Genomic DNA, 15741 nt, shown 5'->3' with positions numbered 1-15741 from the left:
AGAATAGTCATTTACCACATTAACAATGTAGAAAGTGTATTTCTGATTAATTTAATGTTATCTTTATTGAAAAAACAGTGCTTTTCTTTGAAAAATAAAGTCATTTCTAAGTGATCCCAAACTTTTGAACGGTAGTGTATATATATATTATACAATATTTATATTTTATTATAATATATTTATAATATTTATATTATATGAAATTCATGACATTGATATGGTATATTTTATTATAATTTATTTATGATATTTATATTATATGAAATTCATGACATTGATATTGTATATTTAAATTATATGGTATTTTATATCATATACAGAATATTATTATATGATATACAGGACTGTCTCAGAAAATTAGAATATTGTGATGAAGTTCTCAATTAAAAAACAAAATTCTGGATTCATTACAAATCAACTGAAATATTGCAAGCCTTTTATTCTGATTTATTGCTGATTATGGCTTAACTCAAATATCCTATCTCTAAATATTAGAATATCATGAAAAAGTATACTAGTAGGGTATTAAACAAATCACTTGAATTGTCTAATTAACTCAAAACACCTGCAAGGGTTTCCTGAGCCTTGACAAACACTCAGCTGTTATAAATCATTTTTTCTGAGGAAATATTAAAATTTTATGAGATAGGATTTTAGAGTTTTCTAGCAATATTAAGAATAAAAAAGGCTTGCAATATTTCAGTTGATTTGTAATGAATCCAGAATGTATGATTTTTGTTATTACAGAAAATAAAGAACTTTATCACAATATTCTAATTTTCTGAGACAGTCCTGTATATTAATATACTGAATTGTATGAAAAAGATGTCCTTATTATGTCAGTGTTGGAATTTGTTTTCAATATTTAACTGCAAAGTAGCAATGTGTGTTTGATAATTTTTTTTGCATTGAATCATACTCATACATCTGCTGAAATTGATTGGATGGCAGCTCAACCCAAAAATATTCCACCAGCTGCCACTGATTCAGAGAATTTTTTTAAGTGTAAAGGTGAGTTAAGTTCTCTTTTTACTGGTCTACCATTATTTGCTTTTATTTTTAAAGCCCCCAATGATTTGTGGACCGGCGTACAATGCAAACACTGTCCTTTTGTAATCCTTCACAACCTCTTAGATCTTTAACTGTCAAGTTATTAAATACACACAATTATGCACATAATAAAATTAAATAAAAAAAAACTAACAATCTATAATTTTAAATAATTACATAATTGTTGTATTATTCTTAATGATCTGTTTTTAAAGCTTTCACACATATTGTATGATTTAACTTTGCTCTTTTTATTGTCTTTATACCTTGTGGCGCATTAGTATTTGTTTTAATGTAAATTACTTTGAGCTACATCTCTTGTTTGGAAAGCGTTTTCTCAATAAAAGGAATTATTATGAGTATTATTAGCTTGTTCTTTGGGTCTGTTTTTTCGGAACTTTACTTCCCACAAATAAAATAAAATTCAACCACTGGAAAGCGCTACTTTCAAATGTCACGCTATCATACGTAGAGCATATAAATCACAAGCTAATTGTTTACAAAAAACATGCTTTAAAACAATTCATGATTAGAGTAAATGTATAGATTATATCAATAAATTACAAAGTTATGATATGAATGAATTTGCTTTGTATTTGTTTGTCTAATATGCTAAGATGTATTATATTTGTATTTGTCTGTTTATTGAAAGTTAACTTAATGTCTCTTGAAAGTTACATGGTTTCTTTTTAAAATTCCTTATATACAGTATACATTGGCTTGTGTGAAAACTGACATTTAGGCTGGATATGAGATTGGCCTGGATTGTATTTATGCAGCAATTAAACTCTCATAATAATGCCTGTGTGTCCATGTGTCTGTTTGACAGCTTCCTTGGTTCATGTGGTCCATGATTGGCTCCTGAGTTCATTAATTCAACAGCGCTTTCGTTTACAGCAAGGTTGCCAGGTTGGGCTGTAAATAGGCAACAAACAGTGGTTCAACCATTTGTACGCAACCTAAATACACCTGTACACTTACACAGAAACATTGTGTTAGCTGTGAATAATACAATGTGCTTGTGTTACTGATACTTTGATAGAAAAACACGCTCCCAACATACCACACACTTACTAGAAGGGGGGATGCCTTAAGACGAACATGGCAACCCGGATCTGTCACACATTTTGTCATTGGGCAGGACACATCAATTTATGCTACTAACTTAATTCTACGCAAGGTCACTATCAAAACTGCCCCGTACCACCGGAAGCTATGGGGTCGGGAGAGAGCACGACCCGAAAAGTGTCTTTTGGTGTCGACGACGAGGAACGAGTCCGGATTCTACGCGGAGTGAAGGTATAAAGCTGATTTAGCCGGTGTTTGATAAGCCATGCTCCGCCTCGCACTAACGAGCCGTTAGCATGCTGTGGTTATCCGAGCACAACACAGCGACGTTAACTCACCGGCAGCTCTGAGCTAAACAGACCGAAAAGCGACTGATGGAGGTCGGAGGATGTAACGGGATCGGGCTGGCGGCAGGTTGATGCACGAGCTGGGACGTCACCCGGTTTCCTCACGCCAAACCTCCATCGTAATGAGCAGCAGTTACACGTGTGCCTTGTTTTATTGGCAAAATAACACACCGGGCAGGTGAACATACGTCAGTTAGAAATCTCCGGTGTCTTCCGGTAAATTCGGCATATACATGTTTCCCTCAGCGGTACTAAATCGATTAGAAATCGCACATTTGTTGACCGTTTATAGCCGCTGTCCAGCGTTTGCTAACAACGTTTGCTGTCAACAATCAGCCACCAGTTAAGAGGCGAACCAACAACGCTCGTCATTATTCATATTAAACGTTTTAATTGCATAATAAATGCATTCTTAACCCAAAGAGATATTCGTGTGTTGTAGCTATGAAGAGATGTGTCATAACCAAAGGGAGCTGCACATCGTAAGGAGTTTGGTGTGCGTTTCTCCCTCCTGGTGCCTTCCAGCGCAATCGTAAATGTCAGACATTTGCGTTGTGGCAAGTGATACTGGAAAAAGTAATACCACTGTACGTGAAGCCAAAACAAATATGCAAATACTTTGGTTAAATGTGTTCAATGTCGTTAAAAGTGAAATCGAGAATTCGGTTGACATCGGGGTGAGGTCATGCAAAAACATGAATATGAATTGATGTGTTAGCTGAACGATTTGTTGAGCCAGTTTGTTGCAATGAAACAAGCATTCCTAACCTTAAAATGTATGAGCAGAAGACAACATGTAATATGTCACCGCTTGACAACCTGCACTAGCACTGGGGAGAAGACACTGACTATACGAACGTGCGTAACGCTGTGAAAGGAAAGAATTGACACGAACTACAAGAACGACTGCGGCTGCCGTTTGCAGAATGTATTAGCCCAGCCGTTGATCCTTTTTCACCTTTGCAGCCTCACCTCCATGACCTCTTTGCTCACAGTGGATTAGCTGGAGGAATGTCATTTCAGAAGTTTGCCTGACAGACTGTCAACATTTGTTAAATTTGTTGTCGCCAAAACCCTCCGATTTAGTGCAACTTTGACCCTGACCTTCATAACTCGTTGAGTGTGGTTACGCGTACATGAGACTTACTCTTCTGACCACACATAGCGGTCATGCTTTTCAAATCCCTCCATGTGTACATACACACACACAAACACATCTGAACTGTGAACTTGTGGCATGTAATTTCCAAATTTCCTACAGGATAGGAAGGCACCTTCAGACTAGACTGCAAACTCGTAAAGTTGACCAGCCACTTTGAATATTAAAGATAAATGGATGAAATTCAAGCGAGTTAAGAGTTCAGAGATCAGTTCTTATACTTCTATGCAGCACAATGATCATGAAAATGTTTGTAAAAGTCAGGGGGAAAAAGGACGATAAGCCCAAGAGATTATTGTATTTAACAGCCCTGCCTGCACATTCAAATCTTGTGAGTCATAGGAACAGTGAGTCAGTGGCTGCTGCAGCCTACTGTGGTTTAACTATGTTTTGCTATTTCCCTGGACCTGCACACACACACACACACACACACACACACACACACACACATGTACACGAAGAGTAGAGCTACAGTGACTCACTGCATTCTGGACCATTTTGCAGGTTTATAAATGGCTGTGCCTTAACCAAGGGATTAATACGATTAAAAGATAAAACGCTGATTTTCATTTTGAATATGACACCATGCAATGTGCATGCTACGGTTTCCGCTCCAGTAAAATGTTATTACGCTTGTAGAAACTTTAAGAAAGGCCTCTCATCGCGTTAAAGCAAACAAAGCTAAGAATAAGGAGAAAAATACAAAACAACTTCAGGGCAATTATCGGCTAATTCTGTGTCTCTTACTTGACTATCTTTTTACCCCCCCCCCTCCCCCCTCCCACAGCTTTCAGAAGATGTTCTCCAGAGGATGAGAGGAGTGGCCAACATTGCTCCAGAAACCACATTCCTACCAACCTCAAGCCCTCAGAAAGACACAGGTATCACGTATCACGTTTTTTATGTGTTGATAAAACGTATACTTTAATGTGCTGTGTACATATTGCTAAGAACACCTCTGTGCATGTGCACACAGTCGGTGTTCTGGAAAGGAAATTCAAAAAAATGTCTCTCAAACGTGAAGACTAATAATAATTCCACATTTAGCGTATGAAGGGGGAACTCTGCAGACACAGCAGTTATTAACTAGTTATGACTCATGAGGTGTTTCATTATGGGAGCGGTATTCTTCATCCTAGGAGCTTGATTCATGTTCGGGACATTGGACCATTCTATTTACTTTTTTTCTGACTTGTAACTCTACAATCTTTTATGAAAAAAAGAAGAAACAAATTTACTTTCAGACTAATCCTGAGATAGTTGGAGGGTCAGACAGCCCTCATCTCGGAAGCCTTTACTTTTGTGAATCAGTACCACACTCTCTCTCTCTCTCTCTCTCTCTCACTCACACACTCTGCTTGCTCCTGAAGCGGTCAGGATCTCAATCGATCCGTTATCTCACCACTTCTCTTTCCAATCGGACGTTGTGACTATGTCGGCCTCATAATCCATCAGAATTTGAGTGTAATTCAGGCTCCACTTTTTTTCCGGCTTGATATCCACTCTGTCTTTGTCCAGGTGTTCCTCGCAGCGCCAGCTCAGGGTCAGGACCCCTGCCGGGCCCTCAGCACCAGGCCAAACCCGGTACCCAGTCCAGCACTAGCAAATCAGCCTCCTTTGCCAAGGAAGAACAGAAAAGGTGGGTGGAAAGGAAATGTCAATTCCTAATACGGAGTCTTTGAATGTGTAGCTCTGAATTCCTTCACTGTAAAGTAACCAATGCTGCTTCCAAAATCAAATAAGAAAAATGTTTTATGTTCTATATTTTGATTTTGTATTATTGTGGAGGGATACCGTTAATTAATTATGTGTGAGACCGCCCTTTGAATACAGCTGTGTACGGAAAGCCAGGAGACTGTAGTGAAAACAACTCCTATGCATTGAAGCATTTATCTGCAACTGTGCAGAAATACTGCTTTTCGACAGAATGAATAAACACGGAGAACGAAGAAGCAGCTTCACAGCTTACGAATGTTGATTTTTAGAATTTAAATGCCAACGTGATGAATGAATCTTCGGAATGTCAAACCCATCAGTACCTTCAGTAAAACTACTTAATCTGGGTTTTGTTTACCTCGTTCACAGACGGCTTCAATGAAGCGCTGTGGTTAAAACTATCCTGCACCTTTTTTTTCTTCTCATTTTTCAAATTTCATTTTATCAAGGCTCAGTCAAGGTAACTAAAATGAATGGCAGCAGGTTAAGAGGCAACAACATTGTGAACATTTCAGAGAGTTGGCTTATACTTCATAACAACACCTATGTATTCATTTAATTAATTAATTTATTTGAATAGGGACCGGACACATCAATCAACCCAGGGGTAAATGTATCAGTCTTAGCTAAGGCTACATTTCAACTGTAGTCCCTGTGGCCAGATATTACAAGCCTTCACTAATGGAGAAAATGGTTATCACAAAAACATCATAAAAAGCAATAAACATCCTGGTTACGATCAAATATAGGCCTCATAAAATCATTAAAAAAAAAGAAAAACATTAAAAAAAGAAATACACATCCACCCTTTCACTGAGGGAGGGTGTCACGATACATGCTCACACATCTGATTGCTCAAAAGCCATGTATAGGAGTGGTCCTCTGAAATGCAATGTAAGTGGGACACCAAAGACCATTTATTTGTGAATTTGCACCTTGCCCTGTACAATCATAACACCATTAAGTTTCTTATTCCATCCACCATATTTTGTATGAATACATGCTATATTCAATTTTTTTTGCAGGGCTGTGGGCCTCAGTGCAATATATAAAGTCTCGGCCAGCTCATTATTTGACTTTAGATTCCAGGGAAATGCCAATTGAATGTCACGGAGTTGACGAGTAGTTTGAGACTAAGAAACCAACGTTTCCAATTAAATTACAATAGTTGGTTGTTTTGGGTCAGTGGCCCTCAATATTAAAAAAGCGGGGAAACACAGATTGAAAAATAGGTTGAGGTCAGATTGCCTGTAGGATCTAAAATATTTGACTGCAGCTCTAAACACAAAGGACCTTTTGAATTGAATGTAGATACTGGTGAATTAGGTTGAACACTGCCAAAAAAACAAAACAAAAAAGTTGTATTATAAATGTTATCTTATTAACCTCTGCTCCATGTGTTTGACTGCTCTGAGAACAGTTGGTATATACTGCCCCCTTGTGGAAAGATATGTATTAATGTGAGTTTGACTGTAATCACATTACAGTGTGGAGGAAAGGAAGCATTATTATGTGTGTGTGTGTGTGTGTGTGTGTTTCAGGTATGAACACCAGAAGACAGCATTGAAGGAGGAATGGGTCAAAGTGGCGCAAAGAGAGAGGGAGGCGGCGAGGGAGGAGATGACTAAAGCCATGACCCAGGAAAGGCAACTAAAACGACAAGAAGCCGAGAACGCCAAACAACTGGTACACACACACACACACACACACACACACACACACACACACACACACACACATTATTTGTAAGATAGGAAATTATTAAATGAATGGAGCATATTTGTGATGAGCATTTGGTCTGCTGAGGTGAAAGGAGAGGCGCTAGCTACTCTTTCAAAGGAGAATGAACTCTGTAATTTTCCAATGTTCCTGCCTTGCATTAATAACACTGTCACGTTCATGAGCAGCGTAACTAGTTGCGATGGTCATATTTAACAGGACTAGTAATTTGAGTCGTTCTGATATTCCACATGTAAACACCAGCAGTTCACCGTCCACAAAAAAAGGTTTCGGTTCGTGACAAGGCGGGCGTGGCCGAATGTTGGAGCAGACAGAGTGACAGTTGTATCCGGACCAGTGACCAATTTCTTGAAATTCTAGTAACAGGAACTCCTGTGAATTTTAATTAATTAATGAATGCCTCTGGTTTGAAAGCGTGTTAAAAAAATAAACCCATATGTAAAAATAAAAACATGAGAGACAGACATTGGCGGCAATACACAGTGCTTGGTCAATGTGCTCAAAGGTGAAAAAAGGTGTGTAACACCATGATATGATATTAGGGCTTATTTATTTTATTATTGTAAACATGTGTTGCTTTTCAATTTAAAGTTCTTAAAGACGGCGGAATCGACAGAAACAAAGTCATATGTAACCACTGCCAAGATGAATTGTCTTATCACCGGTGTACTTCCAGTCTTAAATATCATTTACATGCTAAACACACCGTTGATGCAGCGAATCATACAACCAAACACAGTGGAGCGAGGCTTCGGCAGACGACGCTGCAGGGAGGAGATCAACCAAGAGAAGCTAACCGATGCCATAGCGAAGTGGATCGCTACAGACTGCAGGCCGGTTAGTCTTGTGGAAGACGTCGGTCTGAGAAACATTTTGAGAATCTCAACAAATGACGGCAGGTATGAGACGCCCTCAAGACACACATCACACGGAGAATACACGAGTTGTATGAAAAGGAGAGGACTGCAAAAGCGACAGCTTCACAACGTGCTCTCACTGGGGACGACTGAACATAGGGTGACCAGACGTCCGGTTTCCCCGGACATGTCCTGCTTTTGAGACCTAAAAAATGCGTCCGGCAGGGATTCCAAAAACGTCTGGATTTTGCTTCGTCGGATATTTGTGTTTCTCTGGGTTTTCATAAACTAGTATTTACCCCTTACAAGTTTTGGAAATGTTATCTCCCAGAATAGAGAACAGTCATTGGTCGACCGATCTCAGGGTTGCCAGATACACGATAATTATCCTCCAAATACAACCATTTTGAGCCTTTGGTACGATACTTCACCATTTCCAATCTGGCAACACTGAGCACCTTGCGGCTTCCACTAGTTCATTGTTGTTTGTGCTATAAACTCCTACCAGCGCCGCTGCTCCCATAGCGCACTACGCGCTGTACGTAGGGCACCACTCCTGAGGGGCTCCACAAAATAGGCAACAAAAAAATCCTCATAGTTATAATAATTATAATGCCGATATTATTTCAGTCTAGAAATATTAGGCACCTTTTAGGCATGTATATCACAAAACAGGCAGAACAAGAGAGATGTTTAATCTCAGCACCCCCCCCCCCCCCCCCCAGACGAAGTGTCCTCTTTTTCACTTTAGTTCATATGGCAGTACATTTAAAATAAGTGTCAAGTTCTAGGAATTGACAAACTGCACTGAAAATGTTTTCTGGTGTCTCACTCTAACAGGGACAACAAATGTTATGGCACTTTCATTCATATGGCAGAACATTTAAAATAGAAGTGCGCTATACACTACTTTTGAATTAATTATTGGATTTTGCGTATACAAATGCGATTAATCAGGGAAATCATGCGATTAACATTTTTAATCGTTGCCCAGCCCTATATGATATATACTTTGTGTCTCAAATCAAAATTTTGTAATAAAAAAGTAAAATTTAAATCAATATTCTTATAAAAAAACAAATTCATTACAAATCATGCATTTACACTTCATTACAAATATTATTAATATTTATTATAAAATTCTACAGCTTAATTTTTGCAAAAAAAACTATCTCATAAAATTTAAATCTAAAATCAAGTAAAAACAAATTTATAAAAGCAAAACAAACAAAAAAAACAAAAAAATGTTTTGAAAATGTGTTGTCTAACTTTTGAGTTAATTAGGCTGTCAAGGCATCTAATTTAGTATGCTTTAATGATATTCTAATATTTAGAATGAGATAGTTGAGTTGAATTGTAGCCAAATATGCAATACAATACTCAGCAAGCTTAGAATATTTCAAAGATGCATATTTTTCAAATTTTTAAAGCCCTGACACAAATTCGTAAATTTTATCACAATATTCTAATTTTCTGAGACAGTCCTGTATATGATATTCCTTTATTTGTCCCACAGTGGGGAAATTTCAAAAATAATTATTGTAATTATAATATTATAATTATTCAAAAATAAACCATAATGCACATATAATGTTTGCATTGAGTAGCATTGGATAAAATCAGTACACGCACACAGTTACAGGCTCTCCCCCCAGTCCCAGTACAGAGAGCTCAGAGAATATGTGGATGATGTTGCCAATCCTTGACATCCTGCTATGTGAGCCGCTGCCTGAGGAAAAGACCCCGAGATCCAGAGAGGAGCATAATGAGGACCTCCGTTTTATAGATTACTTTCCCTCCCCTTCCTTTTAATTGAAAGTTTACACATGCAGAAACCTGATGTGTACTGTTTGTCAATAAGATTCAATTCAGTTTCAGTTTATTATCTGTACACATAGACATCCCTGCCCCAAAACCTCACATCGGACCAGGAAAAACTCCCAAATAACCCTTCAGGGGAAAAAAGGAAGAAACCTGGAGGAGAGCAACAGAGGAGGATCCTCTCCTAGGATGGACAGATGCAATAGATGTAATGTGTACAGAAGGACAGTTAAAATACATTCAATGAATATGACAGAGTGTATGAATAGTTCAGATGGAGACCTCCACGATCCATCAGGCAGATGGCGGTGGGAGTCTCAACAGGACAGTGGCGTAGTCATGAGCAGGAATTCCATCAGGCAGATAGGGGAGAAAGCAGAGTTAGTAACGTGTGATTGAGAGATGAAAATTCATCCTTAAGGAGAGAAAAAGAGGAGATAGGTACGCAGCATATCAAGGGGCTGGACCAGGGCAAACCTGATTCAGCCCTAACTATAAGCTCTGTCAAAGAGGAAGGTCTTAAGTCTACTCTTAAACGAGGTGACTGTGTCTGCCTCCCGGACTGCAATCGACAAGCTCCTTAAGATATGATGGAGCATCACCAATCAAGGCTTTGTAGGTTAAGAGAAGAATTTTAAAAGTGATTCTTGATTTTACTGGGAGCCAGTGCAGAGCAGCTAGTGCAGGAGTGATGTGATCTCTTTTCTTAGTTTTAGTGAGAACACGAGCTGCAGCATTCTGGATCAACTGGAGGGACCTAAGAGATTTATTAGAGCAGCCTGCTAATAAGGAGTTGCAGTAATCCAGTCTCGATGAAAACGCGTGAACCAATTTTTCTGCATCTTTTGAGACAAGATGTGCCTGATTTTGAAATATTACGTAGATGAAAGAATGCAGTCCTTGAGATTTGCTGTTAAAGGACAAGTCGATCAAAGATAACGCCAAGATTCTTTACAGTGGTGTTGGATGCCAGGGCAATGGAATCCACATCACCAGATAATTGATCTCTGAGGTGCTCATCATCCATGTTTTATCGATAAATATAGTTGAGTGTCATCTGCATAACAATGAAAGTTTAAATAAAATTGGTCCAAGCACAGAACCTTGTGGAACTCCGTGATTAACGTTGGTGGTTATCGAGGCGTTTACAAATACAAACTGAGATCGATCTGATAAATAGGATTTAAACCAAATTAGTGCCGTGCCTGAAATGCCAATCGACTGCTCCAGTCTCTGTAACAGGATGTCATGGTCAATGGTGTCGAATGCAGCACTAAGGTCTAACAAGACCAGGACAGAGAGGAGTCCTTTATCTGCTGCCATTAAGAGGTCATTTGTAATTTTCACCAGTGCCGTCTCGGTGCTGTGGTGTTTTCTAAATCCTGATTGAAATTTCTCAAATAAACTATTATGATGTAGAAAGTCGCACAACTGATTACCACTTTCTCAAGGATCTTGGAGAGGAAGGGAGGTTAGAGATCGGTCTGTCTGGATCCAGAGTGGGCTCCTTCAGGAGAGGTTTAATAACAGCCACCTTGAAGGTGGATGCGTGGCCTGTTAGCAGAGACACATTGATAATATCTAATAGAGGGGATGGGGTCCAAGAGACAGGTGAAACCGTTGAAAATAATTGGTCACGGTTGATAGGAGAAAATCCTCCAAATATACACCAGGGCATACAGCGGTTTCCAAGGCCATTCCACTTGAGAACAGATTGGCACTGGTTTATTAATCTTGTCCCTAATAGTTAAAATCTTTTCATTAAAGAAGTTCATAAAGTCATTACCACTAAGGTTTATAGGAATGCCCACAGAGCTGTGACTCTCTGTCAGCCTGGCTACAGTGCTGAAGAGAAACCTGGGGTTGTTTTATTTTTTCTATTATTGATGAGTAATAGGCTGCTCTGGCATTACGGAGGGCCTTCTTATATGTTTTAAGACTATCGAGATTAGTTGAGCATATGCGTTCAAGCTGCTTCAGTTTGCGGGTCTGAGGGTTATACCAGGAGCAAACCTCCTCTTCCTCACTGTCTTCTTCTTCAGAGGGCGAGTCCAGTGTCATTCTCAGAGAGCCTATGGCACTGTCAACAAGATGATCAATCTGGGACGGACTAAAGTTAGACCAGGAGTCCTCTGTTATATTGAGAATCAAATACAGAAGGAAGCACTATCAGTTAGACATCTAGTGTAGAAACTTTTGACTAATAGTATAAATTCAAAAGTTATGAGGTTGTGGTCTGACAGAAGAGGATTCTGTGGGTAAGAACAAGATCAGCCAAAGCTGTGAGTGGGTTTCTAACAAGGAGATGAATGCAGCACTAAGGCAATCATTATCAACATCCACATGGATATTAAAATCTCCAACAATAATAACTATCGGTTTTAAGAACCAAACTTGATATAAATTCTGAGAATTCAGATATAAACTCTGAATATGGACCTGGTGGCGGTACAGAATCAGTGTTTTCCAGGTTGGATGTGAAAGACTAAGAACAAGGCTTTCAAATGAGGTGTAGTGTAATTTTGGTTGAGGATTAATAGTATTAATATGACTTGGAGAGGTTTCAGTTAGGCAACATAAATCAATGTGATTATCTGATATTAAATCATTCAATATTTAGGAGACCACATTTAATAGACCTATTTTGTTGCACTGCTGAAATAATTCTTCTGCTTACTTTGGACAGACACAGTCTCTACTCTAAAGTCAAGGGTGGGTAACTGCTCGAATGGAAGAGCAGAGAGGGTGTTAAACTACAACTCTGCTCTGATCTGAACCCTGGGTTGTCATAGATTAAGTCTGATCAACTTGGTCATATTCGCAGAAATGAGCCTCCGCCGCTCCAACGTGGGATGAACTCATCAGATCAGGTTTTCCCAGAAAGTCTTCCAGTTGTCTACGAGCCCACATTATCACCACCTCGACAGCCAGCGGTTGAAGATTCCACATTAATTTTAGTGAGTTCGAGCGCGGCTCGCGTCATTACCACGGCGTGTATTACAATCTGACTGTATTCCGGTGACGCTATTTTCACGTTCCTGACTATAGAGCCGCTGAGCAGGAAAACTGGTTCAAACGTGAAGTGGTTGGTGCAGCGGGCTTCTGTGTGAACTTCGACTCCTGCGAACAGTTACCCAACCATCCGGCTGCACGGTTACCGCCGGGGCACAGCTAACAGCTGACTGTAGCTCCGCGCCGACTACTGTCTCCTTACATTAATATATATATATATATATATATACAGGACTGTCTCAGAAAATTAGAATATTGTGATGAAGTTCTTTATTTTCTGTAATGCAATTAAAAAAACAAATGTCATGCATTCTGGATTCATTACAAATCAACTGAAATATTGCAAGCCTTTTATTCTTTTAATATTGCTGATTATGGCTTACAGCTTAAGAAAACTCAAATATCCTATCTCTAAATATTAGAATATCATGAAAAAGTATACTAGTAGGGTATTAAACAAATCACTTGAATTGTCTAATTAACTCGAAACACCTGCAAGGGTTTCCTGAGCCTTGACAAACACTCAGCTGTTATAAATCTTTTTTTTTACTTGGTCTGAGGAAATATTAAAATTTTATGAGATAGGATTTTAGAGTTTTCTTAAGCTGTAAGCCATAATCAGCAATATTATAAGAATAAAAGGCTTGCAATATTTCAGTTGATTTGTAATGAATCCAGAATGCATGACATTTTTGTTTTTTTAATTGCATTACAGAAAATAAAGAACTTTATCACAATATTCTAATTTTCTGAGACAGTCCTGTATATCTGATATGAAAATGAAATCCCCTTCCCACTGTAACATCCACTTGGCGGAGCTGTTGCAGTCTTTGTACGATGACGGCGCATCTTTTTTTCTTCTTCTGTCTCTTTTTTTGTTGTTGTGCGCATTCATTCAACACGTTGGGTTTTCCGTGCAGTGAGTTCGGTGGCGACGTTGTGTGAATGCTGATTGGTTTGAGTGTCTCTCAGCAGCAGGGGGTCGGGTCGCATCCTGAATTCAGCCCGGTGAGGAATTCTGCGGTTTAATCACACGTTGGAACGTTCTGCACTGACACAAATTGCATTTGCAATTCCATGGAAACGCTCCTTCTTCCTTCTCCCCCCCCCCCCCCCCTCTCTTTCCGTCCTCTTACCCTCCTCCACCCTCTATCTCCCTGTGTCTTTCTCCCTTTTCTATCCCGGCCCATTACTCTCTTTTTCCTGCCCGAAGACGGTATTATCAGTGCAGTGCGAGCGGTAAATTGCACCCTGAGAGTTTCCCTGGAGCTGGAGATAGGAGCGGTGCTGGGTTTGGAGCTGTAGTAGTGGGAGGGGGTGGGGGGTGGGTGGGGAAGCTTGTTTTACACACCAGCCGGCGCCTTCACGTGACTCCCCCCACTTCGCTCCTCTCCTCTCCCGCCGCCTTATCTCCACTCCAACACACTCCCCGACGCTAATAGGAAGCCGCTGGAGGGGCGTGGCAAACAGAAATGACCGGTCGAGCGGGACCAGACCTTCTGATGCTGAGGGCTCTTTGTAATTACCGTTTCTTGTGCTATGAATACATATACATACGCACATGCACATAGCAGTAGTCGCCGAACAAAGTACCGTGCATATGAGGGTCCTTGAGAAGGTCTGTGTCGGCCCCCAGCTTCTTGTTGGTAAAGCCAGCGTACTGTTGAGTTTAGAATCGTTATCTAAAACTTATTTCATCTCTATATTAAGCGGCAGCTGTGACTCAATTTAGTTTTAGAAAGTTTTAGCAAACCATTACAGGTGCAGTGGGTGCACAGGCGACATTTGTGTACATTACAGACACTCCTAATCTTGGATTCATCTAGATATGGGGTCCCCAAACTTTTTCCTGTGAGGGCCACAAAACTTTCCCCTTCTCTGATGGGGGCCGGGTCAGTTTGTAACAGGAAAAGTGTGACGATCGCAGAGGTGCCTAAATGTAAACATTTATTGTTTACCAGAAAGCCACACATAACCAAATATTAATAACCCTTTTCGGGATCTTACCTAACCTTTTTGCCATTATTCCGTTCTATTTGTCTAGGATTTGCGTGGCCAGACTAAAAAAATATATTTAAAAAATCTGAATGCGTCTGGTATTGTTCAGGGGGCCGGGCCAAATGTGGAGGCGGGCCGTATCTGGCCCGCGGGCCTTAGTTTGGGGACCACTGATCTAGATCTTGGATCTAAATAATGCCGGTCCTGGTCCTGTCGAGGCCGTCCTGCAGAGAGAACCCGAACCCGGCCATCGGGTTCCAAGATCCAGGGTTCCTCACTTGGCGCTCCAAAGATCGATGCTCGGTAAAGTGGAGGCGTCAAAGTAGTTCATGTCCAAGCTTTTGTTCGGGCCATTTAAAACACGAGGTGGACTCCGAGAAGCTCGTGTCAGACGCTTCCGGTGCATTTGGACTATTTAAAATAGGCACGAACTAACCCACGCACCTCAACAGTTATGCAATGGGCGCTTCACCGCAGCCCACTGCTCCTTAATAACTAAGGATGGGTGAAATGCAGAGAACTAATTTCCCCTTGGGGATTAATAAAAGTGTATATTATTATTAATATCGCCTGTAGAAAGAAAGAAAAAGGGGCGAGTCAGGCTGAACACATGAGAAGTGACGGGAGACAGCTGATTGAGCATTTACTCAGTATATATGGGAGCGAGAAGGATGTGAGGATGAAAATGAAGATGAGGGGGTTAGGGTGAAGAACGCAGAGGAAGCAGCGCAAATGAATGAAACAAAAGAGAAGATGAGACGCGTTTCCTGGAGCATTGAGCTTAAGGAGGGAGGGAACGAACCGGAGGGTGGAGAAGTCTTTGACATTTTCCTGGAGGATCGCGAAGAGGTGGAGGAGCAGATGAGAAGGAGGCAGTGACGCATGTTTCTTTAGTGCTTCGAGGAGCGAGAGGGAGAAAAGGAGGGAAATATGAGGAGACTAAACATGTTGCACATTTAAGAGGACTTACAAG

The 15741-nt window shown here is 40.1% G+C and overlaps 1 protein-coding gene across 4 annotated transcripts in view; it reads left to right on the top strand.

The window, feature by feature from the left end:
* Nucleotides 1-2184: 2184 nt before the first annotated feature.
* chchd6a (coiled-coil-helix-coiled-coil-helix domain containing 6a) overlaps nucleotides 2185-15741 on the top strand; it is an 84256-nt gene continuing 70699 nt past the window's right edge. For all 4 annotated transcript variants that reach the window (XR_008832796.1, XR_008832797.1, XM_056422679.1 and 1 more), the window contains exons 1-4: nucleotides 2185-2349; nucleotides 4412-4505; nucleotides 5143-5263; nucleotides 6882-7026. Coding sequence is in view for 2 of the 4 variants with exons in the window: in XM_056422679.1 (XP_056278654.1) it covers nucleotides 2266-2349; nucleotides 4412-4505; nucleotides 5143-5263; nucleotides 6882-7026 (444 nt within the window). In the remaining 2 variants the exon portion in view is untranslated. The remainder of the gene's footprint in view (nucleotides 2350-4411; nucleotides 4506-5142; nucleotides 5264-6881; nucleotides 7027-15741) is intronic.

Source organism: Pseudoliparis swirei, chromosome 9, assembly GCF_029220125.1.
Source record: "Pseudoliparis swirei isolate HS2019 ecotype Mariana Trench chromosome 9, NWPU_hadal_v1, whole genome shotgun sequence".
Taxonomy (NCBI): Eukaryota; Metazoa; Chordata; class Actinopteri; order Perciformes; family Liparidae; genus Pseudoliparis; species Pseudoliparis swirei.
This window is presented reverse-complemented; position numbering and strand designations above follow the sequence as displayed.